Source organism: Triturus cristatus, chromosome 5_1, assembly GCF_964204655.1.
Source record: "Triturus cristatus chromosome 5_1, aTriCri1.1, whole genome shotgun sequence".
Lineage (NCBI taxonomy): Eukaryota > Metazoa > Chordata > Amphibia > Caudata > Salamandridae > Triturus > Triturus cristatus.
This window is the reverse complement of record NC_140587.1, coordinates 48,203,523-48,221,426: the sequence shown is the minus strand read 5'-3', so window position 1 is coordinate 48,221,426 and position 17,904 is coordinate 48,203,523. Positions and strand designations below refer to the sequence as shown.

The 17,904-nt window shown below is 48.8% G+C and overlaps 1 protein-coding gene across 2 annotated transcripts in view; it reads right to left on the bottom strand.

The window, feature by feature from the left end:
• The window catches only part of LOC146830133 (embryonic protein UVS.2-like), an 81,508-nt gene that overhangs the window by 41,528 nt on the left and 22,076 nt on the right, over positions 1 to 17,904 (bottom strand). For both annotated transcript variants that reach the window (XM_085604015.1, XM_085604017.1), the window contains 2 exons: positions 9,944 to 10,119; positions 1,741 to 1,822 (listed from right to left, as the gene is read on the bottom strand). In XM_085604015.1, the coding sequence (XP_085460141.1) occupies positions 1,741 to 1,822; positions 9,944 to 10,119 (258 nt within the window). The remainder of the gene's footprint in view (positions 1 to 1,740; positions 1,823 to 9,943; positions 10,120 to 17,904) is intronic.

Below are 17,904 nucleotides of genomic sequence, written 5' to 3'. Positions count from 1 at the left end.
ACACAGCCTTATTCCGTACCCCGCTTCACATTCAGAGCATCGATTCTTACCAATGATGTTCACCAACACAGCCATCATTCTGTACCCCGCTTCACATACAGAGCGTCCATCTTAACCAATCATGTTCACCAACACAGCCATAATTCCGTACCCCGCTTCACATACAGAGCGTCCATCTTAACCAATCATGTTCACCAACACAGCCATCATTCTGTACCCTGCTTCATATACAGAGCATTGATCCTAACCAATCATGTTCACCAACACAGCCTTATTCCTTACCCCGCTTCACATTCAGAGCATCGATTCTAATCAATGATGTTCACCAACACAGCCATCATTCTGTACCCCGCTTCATATACAGAGCGTTAATCCTAACCAATCATGTTCACCAACACAGCCATAATTCCGTACCCCGCTTCACATAGAGAGCATTGATCATAACCAATCATGTTCACCAACACAGCCATCATTCTGTACCCTGCTTCACATACAGAGTGCTAATCCTAACAAATCTTGTTCACCAACACAGTTATGATGGCACTGCTCTTCCTCATCCATGGACATTCCACTCTGTTTGAACATGTTCACTGACACAGCCATGACTCAACTTCACCTTCTAACTTCATCATCTACGGCAGTTCCACACTGTGGTGCCCATATTCACCAACACAGCCATCATTCCGTACCCCACTTCACATACAGAGCGTCCATCTTAACCAATCATGTTCACTGACACAGCCATGACTCAACTTCACATTCTTGCCCTCATCATCTATGGCAGTTCCCCAATTAAAGGTGAAATAAAAACCACCCTCTACTTCCGATTTCCAGCTATCTCAGTGCTAATTAAAAAGATCTCATCAAAATGTGATCAGAATCACTGGGTGTGATTTTGGGTTTGATGGACGGAGGATTGTGGGGGTGGCGGAGGACATTATCAAAGCCATCCCAACAGTACTCCAGCGCCACGTTTAGACATGACCTCAGGACAGCAGCCATCTCAGCATAATCAAAGTAACCATCATCGCTGCAACTTAAATTCAAAGCCTTATGTATCTCCTTCAGAGCTTTGAAGCTGACCACTCCCTCTATTTTGGCCAACCTCCTTTTGTCATATGTCCACTCACGACATCTTCGCTCACAGGATCAGCACTTGGTGGTGGTTCCCCGGATACGAAGGGTTCGTGCTGGTGGCCGCTTTTTTGTAGCAGACCGGCCATCCTCTGGAACGCACTTCCTGGGCATATTTGTGGCCTTAGCAACTATCTAGAATTCAGGAAGGCCATCAAGAGCCACCTCTTCCCGGCACCACAGTCCGTGTCTATTCCATCTGATTATGTCAGTCTTTCTTGGTATTAGCGCCGGGACATCCCTTTGCTGGGGCAGCTGTAACCCTCTATAAGTCGCAGTAACATAAGATTACATTGCAGCGTCGTGATTGGCTTAGGGGCGGGGAGGGAGGATGCATGCTTCCTCTTACTATGCTGAACGCGGAACCTGGTCAGGAGCGGTGGTGGCGCGGGACCCATTAAGGTAAGTTTTTTTAACTGCCCCCTGCGCGAACACCCACGTGATGCCCCTCACCGAACCCTCCAACAGCCGCTCCACCCTTCCCCCCTACTCATCCCCCCCACCCGCAAATCATGCCAGCCGCGACTGGTTACTGCCTATATATAAAAGCCTTTCATCAGAGTTTTAAACAGAAAATCTCTTCTTAGCTGAGCATCGGAGACTTACATCCCATAATGCATCACAGAAGAGTAGTCGTATTCCAGGCCAAGGTTGTTGGTGTTCTTTTTGTTAAAGTTGCCGAGGTTGTCTGTTGAGATGAACAAACGGGAAAGATGAGTTAGTGAGACCTGAGTCTGATAGGCACATTTCAAGAGAAGGTCCCAGCAGACTAGTGAGCAGTGCTCCCTTGTGACATAGCAGGGGTTAAAAGTAGTCTAATGGCTAAGCTGTCGAATTTGGAACATGGGGGAGGGGGTTTAAATCTGGGCCTCGGCACAAGATCAAAAAGCATGTGATTTGAGGTTAATCACTTAGGGGGATATTCACAAGGATCTATGTCCGATTTAACGGCACTTTAGCGCAGCCAAAGTCGTGATAAATTTACCTCCCTGTTCACAAGCCGGTGCAAACAGCCCACATCACCAGTTTACCAGCGATAGCAACTGCAAAAAACATCGCCACCGATGCCCCTTGCAACTATCGCTAATGAGATGCAGAGTAGGCGTTACCGTGCCAAAAGCTGCAACAACACCACTCCACAACATTCACCACGACCAGACAGAACTGCAATAAGAACACAAAACAGGAGATAAGGCGCGTTAGCTGCAGGAAAATAACACCTGCTCTGACCTGGTACAAAGTCGGACCACAGCCTGCACCACAAAAGGGAGCACAGTCCACAGCCACATCGGAAGGGCAACAGATGCACCCGGGCAACTGAACATGCAGCCCGGAGGCCCAAAAGGTCAACACCACCTGCCGCCACCACCCCCAGGACCCCCCTCCCCAGCACTCCCCGGACAAAAGACATGCCACATCAGCTACACCTAAACGGGTCCAAAATAATCCGCATGATGTCGCACAAACACAACTGGTGACATGCACGTGTCATCACAAAAATGAGCATCACACATTCACTTTCGAAGAAACAATTGAAACTTTATTAACATGAACACTGAAATGAAATGAAGACACATGGCGGCTACCCGCTGGACAATCCATAGGTCACAGCCTGCAAGACAAAAATCATGATGAGAAGGTGTGTCCTGCGCACAACAAAGGTAGCGAGAGAGTGAAGGAGAGAGAGGAAGAAAGGAGGAGATTGAGAGAGGGAGAGGGGGAGAGAGGGAAGAAGAGAGGGAGAGAGCGAGAGAGAGAAGAAGAGGAAGAGAGAGAGAGAAGAAGAGAGGGGGAGAGAGAGAAGAAGAGAGGGGGAGGGAGAGATAGAGTGCCGCCCCTGCGCACCCAGGCCACACTGCTCACCTGCTGCCACCGATGCATAGACAGGAGGTCCCACCACGTGCCGCTGCAAGCCACAAACCCGGGCCCACGGACATGGCACCCCCAACACCATGCAGGCCCGCTCCACAGGCCACCACGTCTCATGTTTGGTGCTGGGTCTTGATTACTCCATGGCAAAGGACATACCAGTGCACCCGGCATCATCACAGGCTGCACACCCGCTCAACCCAATGGGTGCCACTAACTCTGGGAAACCGGAAGCGATGCCACGTGGCGATAGGCCCGCGCTGCCCGCTGGCTCTGGCCTACACTGAGGTCCAGCAGGGCACAAAAAACCTAAGCTGTCCGGACCGCCAGGACGGGGCATCATCGCAGGCTGCACACCTGCTAAGCAGCTTAAGGTGCCACTGACTCAGTGCACCCAAAGTCACCGTCCCGTGGTGGGGTGCCTGTGCCGGCCGCAATGCTCCGGGTGCCACTAACCCTGTGCAACGCCACTCAGCGCCACGTGGTGGTAGGCCCATGCCGGCCGCAAGGCCTCGGGTGCCAATAACCCTGTGTAACGCCAGTCAGCGCCACGTGGTGGTAGCCCATGCAGGCCGCAAGGCCTCGGGTGCCACTAACGCTGTGCGCAACATCTCATGTGGCCTTTATGATTGAGAACTGTGGAGCGTCCGTCATCCAGTCAACACCGGCAGAGGGGAATGTGACATCATCGGTCCCTTATGTTGGCGGAGTCACATGGCCTGTGACGCCTGTGCCGGATGGGTGTGGTGTGCACACAAACCTGTCATGAGGGAGTGGCTGTGACATGCGGACAACTAGACCAGTGACCTGCACACCACCAGTGTGTATGCCTGCGACAGGTAGCAATGAGGGCCCCCCTAGGAATGTAAGCAGAGTGGTCTGGCCTGCCGTACGCTGGACCAGCGCAGGGCTTGCAAAAATGACTCGTGGGCTCTGGGCGTGGTTCAGTCCATGTCTGGACATGGAAGTGACTGATGCGTGTGTCCCTGTTGTAGTATTCACGGGACCCGGTACACAATATGCAATGTGGCAACCTCTGACTGGCATCCCACAGGATGAGCATCATTGACGCAAGGGAAATCACTGTCTCTACATTCATCCACACATTCATACGTGAATGATGAAAGACATGACACAGCAGTGTGACACTGGATATGTATTGCACATCCAGTGCAGTTCTGGAGCGGGACAGGGCAATGCCGAGCACACTACACAATATGGGCCTGTGGAGTGCCAGCCAGAGTCCATCCGGGGATGACAAGTACTGCGGAAGAGGGAGGGTACAGTCCGCAGTCTGATCGCCGTGTCATTGGTCATCAAACAGGATATGGCAGTCCATGTCGCTGTCCAAGGTGAGTGCATCGGAGTGTATCGGGGGTCAGTGGACGGTCATGAAGCCATGTGCGGCACCAAGCAAAAACAAGCCAGGTGGCGTAAATGAATGCTAGTGCCTCCTGATCACAAACCCATCCACGTCCTTGTCCCCGGATGTGTGCTCTGCCCCACCTGTGGATGTTGCAGTACCGGCTGAGGCACTGTGTGCCACTGACACATCAGGTGCCGGAGTGGATACGTCTGCCTCACTGTGAGACAATGGCACGCCAGGGGGCGGAGATGTGGATGGTGTGGGGGCAGCAGCATTCATCTGCACCACGCCTTGTGGCAGCAATGCCATGATGATGATCTACATGGCATGGTAGATCCCAGCTACATTTTGCTGATGTACAGCAGTGGCTGCCATCCTTTCCGCCTCCATCTGCACCATGTCCTCCATGAGCCTCCGCATGTGTGCCAGCTCACGACTGGTATCGCTGGTGCCCCTTTGAGCGGACAGGCATTCTTCTCTCCATGTCAGGACTCCAGCGATGTCAGTCAGGGCTTGTTGGAGACCATGGAGCGGGCCTAGACACCCATGGATGGCGTCCAGTTTGGTGGCCATGAGGTCGAACCCCACCCGCACTTGCTCAGCCGTCTCCCTCTGGGCCTCCAGCACACGGCGTTGGAAGGCTGTGTGTTATTCATGGGGGTCTTGGGAGACTGCTGGGGCCGTGGGTGCCTCCTGCTTGGTGGTTTGTGTGGTGGATGGAGTCTCTTCGATGCAGTTAGTCAGCCCTGATCCTGGAGGTGAGTCGCGGATGATGTCAATGATGTCTGGGAGGGCTTGTGCGTCGATGCTGGGGTTATCCTCCTCGTCATGAGTGAAGAGTGGCTGGGACTGCTCTGCAGGGGGTGTTGACGGTGGCCCTGCAATGTGAAGGGGAGATGGTGTATTGCAATGTGTCCACATGTATGTAGCCGCATGGTAGATGTTGACATTCAGACAGCATGGCATTGTACATTGTGACAGTCTATAGATCTGGGCGATGACCCAGAGAAATTGAGGGTGTGCTCTGCTTGATTGTGCATGTGTGCCATCGTGGCCATCTCCACCCGTCCCCCCCGTACCTGGTGGCCGGTTGTGTTGTGTCCTGTTGAGCAGTATCCAGTCCCCCGACTCCGGCCACAGTGTCCACACTGATGACTGTAGACACCAGCTCCTCCATGTCATCCAGCACGAGCTGTTGCGCTGGGCCCCCACCTCCAGTCTGCATTGCTGCCTTCTGGTTGGCTGCAAGTTTCTCCTTGGTCTTTCTCTTGATGTCATTCCATCGCCTCTTGACCTCATCCATAGTCCTCTTGTGCTCTCCGACAGCATTTACCTTGTCCACGATGTCCCGCCATATTCCAGTTTTGTTGCCCAATGACACTTTAGAGGTGATGAACAGTTGTTGATGGTGTTCCATCACCTCCGTGACTATGATCCTGTTCGCCTGCGGACTGAACTTCGTCTTCCTCTTCTTGTCCTTGCCCTTCCCTGTCCCCGAGGTTCCGGGCTGGTTGTCCGGGGTGCTTGTGGTGTTGCACTCGTCCTCTGCGCCTGCTCCAGCTGCCTCCATGGTGCTTGGGTGTTGGTCAGTTTGTGTTTGGGTGTTTTTCGACTTTTATGGTGATTTTTCCCACCTGCCAGGTGTGTGTTGCAAGCCTGGCGCTGCTTATTGCTGATTTCCTCATCGCGCTTTGGCCTATCGCAGGTTTTTTGGCGTTGTGTTTTTATCTCCGTCGAGGTGGTTGTATCGCGGGCATTGGCCGCGGTTTCAGAAAACTATCGCATGGGGCCGCCTTGTTGTGAATTCCCCGTTGGCCTGGGGTTGTTTTCCCGCGATAGGCTGCAATGTTGAGAGTTGCGTTACGCTACTCTTGCGGTAGTTATCACACGTTCTTGTGAATATCCCCCTTAATCTCTTCAGCAAGTGATAAGAAGTTGTAAAATTCTAAATTCAAATCCTATTTAAAGAAAAGCACCACTGAATTGTAGCTGCATTTATATAGCGTTTACTATCCTTGACAAGGCACTGAAGCACTTAATGCCGGAGAGCACGCTGCTCCAGGCACCCAAGGTTTAGTGGTTAATCCAGTGGTTGTTGGTTACTGGGATACATCTTGTGCTCTCGAGAAAACCATTCCAAGCATTTAAAGTTTCTTTGAGGAAGAGAAAATGATTTGAGGTTAGTGGTGATCATTTAGGAAGTGGATCGAGTATGTGAGTTCATGGAGATGATTTTTGGGGATTAATACCTGAGAGAGGAGGTTTGGCATTATTAGTTTGCAGGTATGACTTTCAAAGAAGAGTTTATCTAGTTCAAAATTTGGAAGAAAATGATGACATTAGCAGTAATGCAATAAAAAAGATTAAGGCAAACATCCCTGTGACATAAAGTAGGCTGGGCTCAGAGAGAGGAGACATGCGTATTATGAAAAATAAGGAGATAGTCATTCGAATGAAAGGGAGAGGGGAGTTTTTCATGCACTTTTGGGAATACAGCGGAGGCTTTTTGTGGTGCCGTGCAATCGGAGGATGAAAAAACTGTAGAAAGACAAACCATTATTTGTATGTGGGATAGTGGAGTAAGAAGAGTGGTGTTTCAAGGCGCTGTACATCACAACCAGCCCTGGGCCCAATTAACAACGCATTCTTTGTGATGGGTTTATATTACTTTTCTAATTCAAACCCGCATCAAAGTGTTCAGGTGAGATTTACAATCCAATGCAAAATGCGATTTGCGTTGAATTGTAATCCAGCGCCATGACTGACACCTACTCCACAGCCACAGAACTCCACCGCTGGATCGCCCGCTGCGCCGACATACTCGCACCCCTCCGGAACCCCACCAAGCAACGTCCGCTGAAGGCCGCCTGGTTCACCACTAAATTACAGGAAGCCAGACGCTCGTGCAGACACCTAGAGAAAACCTGGTGAAACCAAAAAACCACGGAAGCACGGAACAACCACAGGAGCACCCTGAAGGTATACCACCAGTACATAAAAGACTCCAAACGGACCTTCATAAAGGACAAAATCCAGTCCAACGCGACCAACGCCAAGGAACTATTCAGCGTCATACAGCAGCTCACAAAGCCACCCAGCGAAACCACCCAGCGAAGCCACCCAGCGAAGCCACTCAGCGAAGCCACGGACGTCACTCCTTCCCAGCAACTCTGCGACAAGCTCAGCACATACTTCCACCATAAGATCAAGGACCTCTACGACAATTTCAGTGAACCGACGAGGAACATAACCCCCCCTCATCGCGGCCGATCAGCCAACGATCTCGACCTGGAAGCCCGCGTCCGTCGAACACATCACCGCGACCATGCATAAAACCCACTCAGGAGCCCCCACGGACCCCTGCCCACCACACATATTCCACAGGGGTGCCGCCGCCATTGCACCCGAACTTGGACGGACCATCAACGCCTCCCTCACGTCTGGCATCTTCCCAGACGACTGGAAGCGGGCGGAGGTTAAACTCCTCCTGAAGATTCCCACGGCCGACCCAACGGACCTGAGGACTACTGGCCTATCTCTCTCCCTTTTGTAGCCAAAGTCACCGAAGGCTCAACTGACCACCTTCATTGAAGAGAACTCCATCCTAGACACCTCTCAGTCCGAATTCCGCAATAACCACAGCACCGAGACCGCTCTCCTCGCTGCCACAGATGACATCCGCATGCTACTCGACCAGGGACACACCGTGGCCCTCATCCTTCTTGACCTCTCTGCAGCCTTCGACACCATCTCTCATCGCACCCTTGCAGCCAGACTTCACGACGCTGGGATACAGGGAGCTGCCCTTGACTGGATCCGATCCTTTCTGTCTGGCAGAACCCAGTGGATCAGACTCCCTCCCTTCCTCTCTAAACCCACTGACATCAACTGCGGAGTGCCCCAGGCCTCATCACTCAGCCCCACGCTCTTCAACATCTACATGGCCCCCCTCGCCGCCATCGTCAGACAGCATGGGCTCAGCATCGTGTCCTACGCAGACGACACCCAACTCATCCACTCACTCACGAAGAATCCCGACGACACCAGACTCTGCTTCCAGGAGGGATGAAGAACGTGGCAACCTGGATGAAGGACAGCTGCCTTAAGCTTAACTCGGAGAAGACCGAGGTCCTCATCCTCGGACCCTGCAACTCCGCCTTGGACAACTCCTGGTGGCCCTCCGCCTTCGGGAACCCACCCACTCTTACAGACCACACACGCAACCTCAACATCATCCTCGACTCTTCCCTCTACATGAACTGCCAGGTCAACGCCGTTGCTTCCACTAGCTTCAACTGCCTGCGCAACCGCTGCAAGACCTTCAAATGGATCCCCCCCGACTGCAGAAAGACCGTCACCCATGCATACGTTGGAATCAACAGATCTCTCCTTCACAGACTACAGACCATCCAGAATGCTTCCACGTACCCAAGAGAAACCTCCGGTCCGCCGACCTCGTCCTGGCAGATTCGCAAGAACAGAACAGGCGGGAGAGCTTTCTCCCACATTGCAGCCAAGACCTGGAATGAGCTCCCGGTGAACATCAGATGCTCCCCAACCCTGCACACTTTCAGGAAGGACCTCAAGACCTGGCTCTTCAACTGATCTTGAGTTCCCTCCCCCCACCCCCCATTGCCTTGAGACCCTCACGGGTGAGTAGTGCGCTTTATAAACCCCTGATTGATTGATTGAAAGTAACAAAAAGTCATGCTTTGCACTGCCTTGCATTTCTCTGCGTCAAGGGGGTGTTCTATGGGTGATGCACAGGTGTTACTATGCTATCACCCATGGGTTTTGACATAAATCCATATCTACAATACACTGTAAACAGAGGTTTGGGCCAAAATCCTGTGCCTCCTCAAGGCAAGCGTAACAGGGTGAAATATTTTCATTTCTTCTTGTTTTTCCCACTTTGCATGTTGCTCCATTGTACAGCACACGTACAAAGTGGGAAAAGTCTTAAAGCATAGTTTTTGTACTGGAAGGGACCCTTTTCAGCACAAAGTCTGTGCTTCAGACAATGAAAACATTCTAGCACTATGGTGCAAGGGTCTCTGTGTTGGTTCATGCCTGCCTAAAGTCTGCCACCCACGCTGGGAGGCAGCACAGCAGCGCCACTTCATAGTATTTCACTCACACAATGCAGCCCAGCAACTCAGGCTGAACACTTCCGTATAAATCTGGACCCCGTGTCTCTGAAGCGGGCTCTGCTGTTAGGAGTCTCTGATCCTCTTTATCGATTTCAGAAAAATGCATTTTAAACAGGGGTCACCATTTATCCTGTGCCAGGCAAGCTTTATGCGGGCAAAGAATATATAGTTTCAAATGAAGCATTGCTCCAGTTAATGCCCTCAGCAGTGGTAGCGTTTCCAAAAAGGACACCAGACTGTGACAGTAACAAATACTGGTCACCGTAACCAGGTGTCAGATTGGTAGAACGGGTGGGTATGTGTGATCAAACCTAAGCTGAACCAATCAGGTGTCTAAATCAGTGCCAAGGTGTGCCCATCCGGAATCTGAGTTGTACTCAGTTTTCCCTCTCAGTGGTATACAGAGCCCCAGAGTGACACTGACCGGGAGCGATGTTCTCCGTCATGATGGTCACATAGTTGTCGCGGTCGCTGCGGTTCTGCTCGTGGTAGAAGCCCAGGGCGTGGTTCAGCTCATGCTGGATGGTTCCTCTAGACATACATCCTCCGGAGAGAGATACCGCCTGACCTCCGCCTGTCTTCCCGATGTATGACCAGCACCTAGGGGAGAAGATGGACCAGGGAGACATATAAATTACTGCAATGGCACCTTTAGAGAAGAAATATTACAATCCTACTACATACAAGGGATCTGCCTCGGTGTCTCCTCTCCGACTGTGGCTATCTGCAAGGGAAGAGGGGTTCTAGGAAAAGACAATGTGCAGGCTAGGTTGTAATGAAAGACCTTGCATCCAGAGGAAAGCTGTGTCATCCTGCACCATCCTGATTCATTTCTGGCCTACCCTGTGATATTTTCTCCCAGTGGACTCCACATCAGTCTGCGCTGTAGCCCTTCGGAATCGGTCCTCAGACTCAATCTCAAATCCTTTCTGTTTGATAACCTCTCTTATGGCTGTGTAATCTAACAATTCTCCCATCACTTTCATGAGCTTTCCGCTAGCGCCTTGGACACCTCCCTGGAGGTAGCTGTGCACTCTATAAATGTCATGAATTGAATTGAATTTGTGAGAATTGTCTGCCTGGGGGGACAGATCTACCAGCTGCCCATGGGTAATTCTGCTCAGTCCCCCATAACTGGGATCCATACTCCAATGCGGTCAGTGTTCTGGCTGCTTGTGGCATGTTACATGTGAGTTGCGCACCTGTAAAAGCACATGCCTTGAGAGTGGTGTCCTAAAATGATGAGTTCCTTCAGGATGCCTTTATCTTTTGTGTACTTGTTTCCGCCTCTGGAATATTTGCATTTAGACCTCATGGATCTATGGGTAGGACTAGAATATACAGTACATCTCTTTTCTGCAAGGCCCAACATTTTCGTGCAGCAAAAGACCCTGAGACCCCCTAATGCTCGTGTTGTGATGGACATTGCATAGAGAGACCTGGCCAGTCAAACATCAGACAGATCAAAGTCAGGCTGATGCACTGTAGCACTTAGTCTGGCACCATTGCTCCTTTGAGCAGGAGGATTATAAACACCACCATATTGAAAGCGTGAAGACCCATTCCTGTCCGTAGCAGAGAACAGCATAACATCGCCTATAGGATAACACTTCGCAAGGACTCCAACTGCACTGACACTCTAGAAGCATGCTAGGGTGCTCCTTGAGGTTGAATTTTGGCCATATGAGCAGCTAAGAACCTCTGTGTTTTAGGTGCTCTCTATGTCAACACCCTTGCTTTCCTGTCTGTAAATACAATTCCAATTCAAAATTAACAAAATAGCCTTTTTACTGGATTTTCCATTTATCATATGCAATCACTTTTATTGTACTGTGAGGTCCAAACCCTCAACCGCCTCTTGGAGCAAGCCTTGGCTACTCAGCCTTGCTGCTCTTAAGCAGTCACAGGTACAACTGGAGTAACTTAGTTATTCAGTTGTGGTGCAATGGAACCTGTGGTCCAGTGAAACCAGCGGTAAAAGATGGGGCACAGTAGGCACCAACCACTGACACTGCCCAGTAATCACTGACTGACCCAGAAATCTTGTTAAAATCTTCACAGTTTATTGAAACAACTGTAAGCAGAGTATCACATTCAGACATCAGTGGCCACCCTCAGAACTGTCCAGGAGGACTTCTTTCAGCTAAAGAGTTAGAGCTTCAGTGAGTGGAACACATCTGGTGCTGATTCTATTTGAGGGACACGTGATTCACTGACAGAAATACACCGGAACACACAGACAGACGGACGGAGAGCCTAGAGGTGAGAACCCATCACAACACTAGGGAATGAACAAAGTATGCAGGATTCAGCCATCATAACCTCTGGGGAATGAACAAAGCATACAGGATACAGCCATCAGAACCTGTAGGGACTGAACCAAGCATACAGGATCCAGCCATCAGAACATCTAGGGAATGAACAAAGCGTACAGGATACAGCCATCAGAACCTCTAGGGAATGAACAAAGCACACAGGATCCAGCCATCAGAACCTCTAGGGAATGAACAAAGCACACAGGATCCAGCCATCAGACCCTCTAGGGAATTAACAAAGCACACAGGATCCAGCCATCATAACATCTAGGGAATGAACAAAGCATACAGGATACAGCAATCAGTTCCTCTAGGGAATGAACAAAGCGTACAGGATACAGCCATCAGAACCTCTACGGAATTAACAAAGCATACAGGATCCAGCCATCAGAACCTCTAGGGAATTAACAAAGCATACAGGATCCAGTCATCAGAACCTCTAGGGAATGAACAAAGCATACAGTATCTAGCCATCAGAACCTCTAGGGAATGAACAAAGCATACAGGATCCAGCCATCAGAACCTCTAGGGAAGGAACAAAGCATAAAGGATACAGCCATCAGTACCTGTAGGGAATGAACCAAGCATACAGGATCCAGCCATCAGAACATGTAGGGAATTAACAAAGAATACAGGATACAGCCATCAGAACTTCTAAGAATGAACAAAGCATACAGGATCCAGCCATCAGAACCTCTAGGGAATTAACAATGCATACAGGATACAGCCACAAACCTCTAGGGAAGGAACAAAGCATACAGCATCTAGCCATCAGAACCTCTTGGGAATGAACAAAGCATCCAGAATACAGCCATCAGAACCTCTAGGGAATGAACAAAGCATACAGGATACAGCCATCGGAACCTCTAGGAAATAAACAAAGTACACAGTATCTAGCCATCAGAACCTCTAGGGAATGAACAAAGCATATAGGATCCAGCCATCAGAACCTCTAGGGAATTGACAATGCATACAGGATACAGCCATCAGAACCTCTATAATGAACAAAGAATACAGGATCCCACAATCAGAACCTCCAGGGAATGGACAAAGCATACAGGATACAGCCATCAGGACCTCCATGGAATGAACTAGGCATACAGGAGCCAGCCATCAGAACCTCTAGGGAATTAACAATGCATACAGGATCAAGCCATCAGAACATCTAGGGAATGAACAAAGCGTACAGGATCCAGCATGCAGAACATCTATGGAATGAACAAAGCATACAGGATCCAGCCATCAGAACCTCTAGGGAATGAACAATGCATACATGATCCAGCCATCAGAACCTCTAGGGAATGAATAAAGCATACATAATCCAGCCATTAGAACCTCTAGGGAATGAACACAGCATACAGGATCCAGACATCAGAACCTCTGGGGAAACAAAAAAAGCATACAGGATACAGCCATCATAACCTCTAGGGAATGAACAAAGCATACAGTATCCATCCAGCAGAACCTCTAGGGAATGGACAAAGCATACAGGATCCAGCCGTTAGAACCTCTATTGAATGAACAAAGCATACAGGATTCAGCCATCTGAACCTCTAGTGAGTGAACAAAACATACAGGATACAGCCATCAGCACCTCTAGGGAAAGAGAAAAGCATACAGGATCCAGCCATCAGAACCTCAGGGAATGAACAAAGCACACAAGATCCAGACATCAGAACTCCTAGTAAAAGAACAAAGCATAGAGGATCCAGCCATCAGAACCTCTACGGAATGAACAAAGCATACAGGATCCAGTCATCACAACAGTAGGGAATGTACAAAGCATACAGGATCCAGCAGGCAGAACATCTATGGAATGAACAAAGCATACAGGATCCAGCCGTCAGAACCTCTAGGGAATGAACAAAGCATTCAGGATCCAGCCGTCAGAACCTCTAGGGAATGAAAAAAGCATTCAGGATCCAGCATGCAGAACATCTATGGACTGAACAAAGCATACAGAATCCAGCCGTCAGAACCTCTAGGGAATGAACAAAGCATTCAGGATCCAGCCATCAGAACTTCTAGTGAATGGACAAAGCATACAGGATACAGCCATTAGAACCTCTGGGGAATGACCAAAACATACAGGATCCAGCCATCAGAACCTCTAGGGAACGGACAAGGGATACAGGATCCAGCCATCAGAACCTCTAGGGAATGAACAAAGCACACTGGATCCAGCCATCATAACCTCTAGGAAATTAACAAAGCACACACAATCCAGACGTCAGAACCTTTAGGGACTGAACAAAGCATACAGGATTCAGCCTCAGAATCTTTAGGGAATGAACAAAGCACACAGGATCCAGACATCAAAACCTCTATAATGAACAAAACACACAGGATAGAGCCATCAGAACCTCTAGGGAAATGAACAAAGCATACAGGTGGCAGCCATCATAACCTCTAGGGAATGGACAAAGCATACAGGATTCAGCCATCAGAACCTCTAGTGAGTGAACAAAATATACAGGTTACCGCCATCAGAACCTCTAGGGAAAGGGAAAAGCATACAGGATCCAGCCATCAGAACCTCTAGGAAATTAACAAAGCACACAGGATCCATCCATAACAACCTCTACTAAATGAACAAAGCATACAGGATCCAGCCATAAGAACCTCTAGGAAATTAACAAAGCACAGAGGATCCAGCCATCAGAACCTCCAGGGACTGAACAATGTATACATGATTCAGTCATAAGTACCTCTAGGGAATTAACAAAGCATACAGGTTACAGCCATCAGAACCTCTAGGGAATGAACAAAGCCCACAGGATCGAGCCATCGACATCTCTAGGAAATTAACAAAACATACGGGATCCAGACATCAGACCCTCTAAGCTATTTATAGTCCAGTAGTGTACAGTATTGAGAGCCTAAACAATAGATGGGAATACATGGAACTGCAGATTTATCACACAGAGTCCACAGATCCTTACGATATACTGTCATTGAGAGGTCAAAATACATTTGGTATTATTTCTCACAGAGAGGTGAAACTCCATGAAATGCCCACCACTAAATCCACATCACAGTGAAAGCCTGTCACTGAGAGTGCCCTGCCCATTGAAAGTCTTTCATGGAGAGGCCATTGTCCATGGAAAGCCTTTCACTGAGAGTCATCTGCCCATGGAAAGTCTTTGACTCAGTGTCTACTGCCCATGGAAAGCCTTTCAGAGTCATCTGCCTATGGAAAGCCTTTCACTCAGAGTCTACTGCCCATGGAAAGCCTTTGACTGAGAGTCTCCTGCCCATGGAAAGCCTTTGACTGAGAGTCTCCTGCCCATGGAAAGTCTATCACTAAGAGTCCATTGCCCATGGATAGTCTTTCACTGAGAGTCCATTGCCCACGGAAAGTGTTTCACTGAGAGTGCCCTGCCCATGGAAAGCATTTCACTGAGAGTCAATTGTCCATGGAAAGTGTTTCACTGAGAGTCATCTGCCCTTGGAAAGTCTTTCACTGAGAGTCCATTGTCCATGGAATGCCTTTCACTCAGAGTCCATTGCCCATGGAAAGCCTTTCACTGAGAGTCCATTGCCCATTTCATGAAAAGCCATTCATTGAGAATCATCTGCCCATGGAAAGTCTTTCACTCAGAGTCTACTGCCCATGGAAAGCCTTTCACTGAGAATCATCTGGCCATGGAAAGTCTTTCACTCAGAGTCTACTGCCCATGGAAAGCCTTTGAGTGAGAGTCCCATGCCCATGGAACGTGTATGACGGAGAGTTCATTGCCCATTGAAAGCCTTTTACTGAGAGTCTACTGCCCATGGAAAATCTTTCACTGAGAATCCACTGCCCATGGAAAGCCTTTCAGTGAGAGACTACTGCCCTTGGAAACCCTTTCACTCAGAGTCTACTGCCCATGGAAAGCCTTTCAGTAAGAGTCTACTACCCATGGAAACCCTTTTACTGAGAGTCTACTTCCCATGGAAAGCCTTTCAGTGAATGAGGAATGAGGAAGCATTTATAGAGCGCCTGGTTACCCGAAGGCATCCCCGCGCTAAAAAGGCACTAGATCCGATTCAGAACATATCAGGGGAAGAGAAAGGTTTTTAACTGTTTTCGAAAGTGACAGTGGTTAAGTTGAGAGCGAATATAGAGAGGAACCTGATTCCACAGCTTGGCAACACAATATGAAAACATACGGCCTCCACATCTTGTACGTTTAACTTTTGGGACTATTAACAGGTGTTTACCCTCTGATCTTAGGACTCTTTTGGGTTGATAGGGGTGAACCATAGTCTGAATCAACCGGGATCCTTTTCCTGCCAATGATTTATGTGCAATGCACAAAGTCTTAAATTGAATCCTTTCTTGGAATGGAAGGTAGTGTAATGAGACTAAGGCAGATTTGGCTGAGGTACGTTTCAGAACATTTAATAGAAGCCGTGCTGCACAATTTTGAACAGTCTGTAGAATTTTAGTGGTGGACAACGGAGCTCCGAGATATATAGCATTCGCATAGTCCAGCCTCGACAGGATTAGTGCTTGTGCTAACAGTCTTCTGGGGGAGAATTTTCCTGATCATCCACAGAAGGCCGTAGCAGGTGCCTGCAACTTTCCACGCCTGTTGCTTAAAATCTAGATTAACATAAAGTACGACTCCTAGACTTTTTATGGACTTTTTCTAAGTGGGGGGGGGGTCCTAGGCTGATAGGCCACCAAGAGTCTATATTCAGAGGGTTCGCCTTGCCAAGAAGCATAATTTCTGTTTTAGCTCCATTCAAATAGGAGGCATCCATCCAGCTGGCCACGTTTTCTAGACAGGACGTAAGAGCCCCCCCTGAGTTGTCATTTTTGTTCAAGGACACGACTAACTGAGTATCATCCGCATAGGTGACACTCTGCACCCCAAATGGGGAGACAATATGAGTTAGTGAACTCAGGTAGACGTTGAACAGGGTGGGGCTTAATGCAGAGTCCTAAGGGTCTCCGCAGGTAAGAGGTACCGGATCAGAGGTACAGTCTTCCTCAAAGACAGAAAAAACTCTATCTTCCAGAAAAGACTGCAGCCACTTCAGTGCAATACCTCTAACCCAAATGCCTCCAAGTCTGCTGATCAAGAGCGATTGGTTGACAGTATCGAAGAATGCGCTGAGATCTAATAAAATAATTACAGCGCAGCCTCCGTTGTCAAGAATCTTCCTAGTTTCCTCCAAAACAGACAGAAGGGAGGTCTCAGTGCCTGGCTGCGATCTGAAACCTGTTTGAGAGGAATGCAGCGGATCATTGTTTTCCAAAAAGCTCGACAGGACAGAGTTTACATGTTTCTCGGCAATTTTACTAATGCCAGGGAGCAGGGATAAAGGTCGATAATTCGCCCAGTCTTCCGGATCCAGATTGGGCTTCTTCAACAGGGCCTTGACCATTGCCCTCTTTCACAGGGAATGTACGATACCTGTAAGGAAGGAGGCATTAATCAGGTCAACTAAGACTGGAGAAATGGTCTTCCTAATCTTAAGAAGAACATTGGGTGGAGCTGAGTCAGAGGGTGTGCCAGATTTAAGATGAGTTAAAATTTCAGCTAAGGAGACCTCATCCAATAGGGGAAATTCTTCCAGTGAAACTTGCTCCTGCATTGGATCGGTTTGATGTACCAGCCGCATATCTCTTTCCATAGGGAAAGATTTATAGATGGTTTGAATTTTTACTGAAAAGAATTCCGCTAGCTGATTACACCAAGATTGAGGATTATCTAAGGCCAGTGAAGGAGCAGAAGGTGTCAAAAGTGATTTAGCAATCAAGAAAATTTCACGCGGAGAGTTCCTGATAGTAATTACTTTGCGCAGATTTATCTCTACTTTGTAGCGTTTAATAGCTTCCAGGTATATAACTTTATTGATAGATGAGAAGTCTTTTCTCCATTTCCTTTCGAGTACTTTACACTCTTGTTTGAGCTTCCGGAGTCCTGAAGAGTACCAAGGGTTTTTCTTGGAACCAGTTTTCATCTGTGTCTGTTTTTTTTGGGAGAATGATATCTAACAAGGACTCTAGCCAGCTGTTAAAGGAGTCATTAGCAATTGTGGGACTCTGATGAAGTGTGGGTCTAGGGGTTTCCAATTC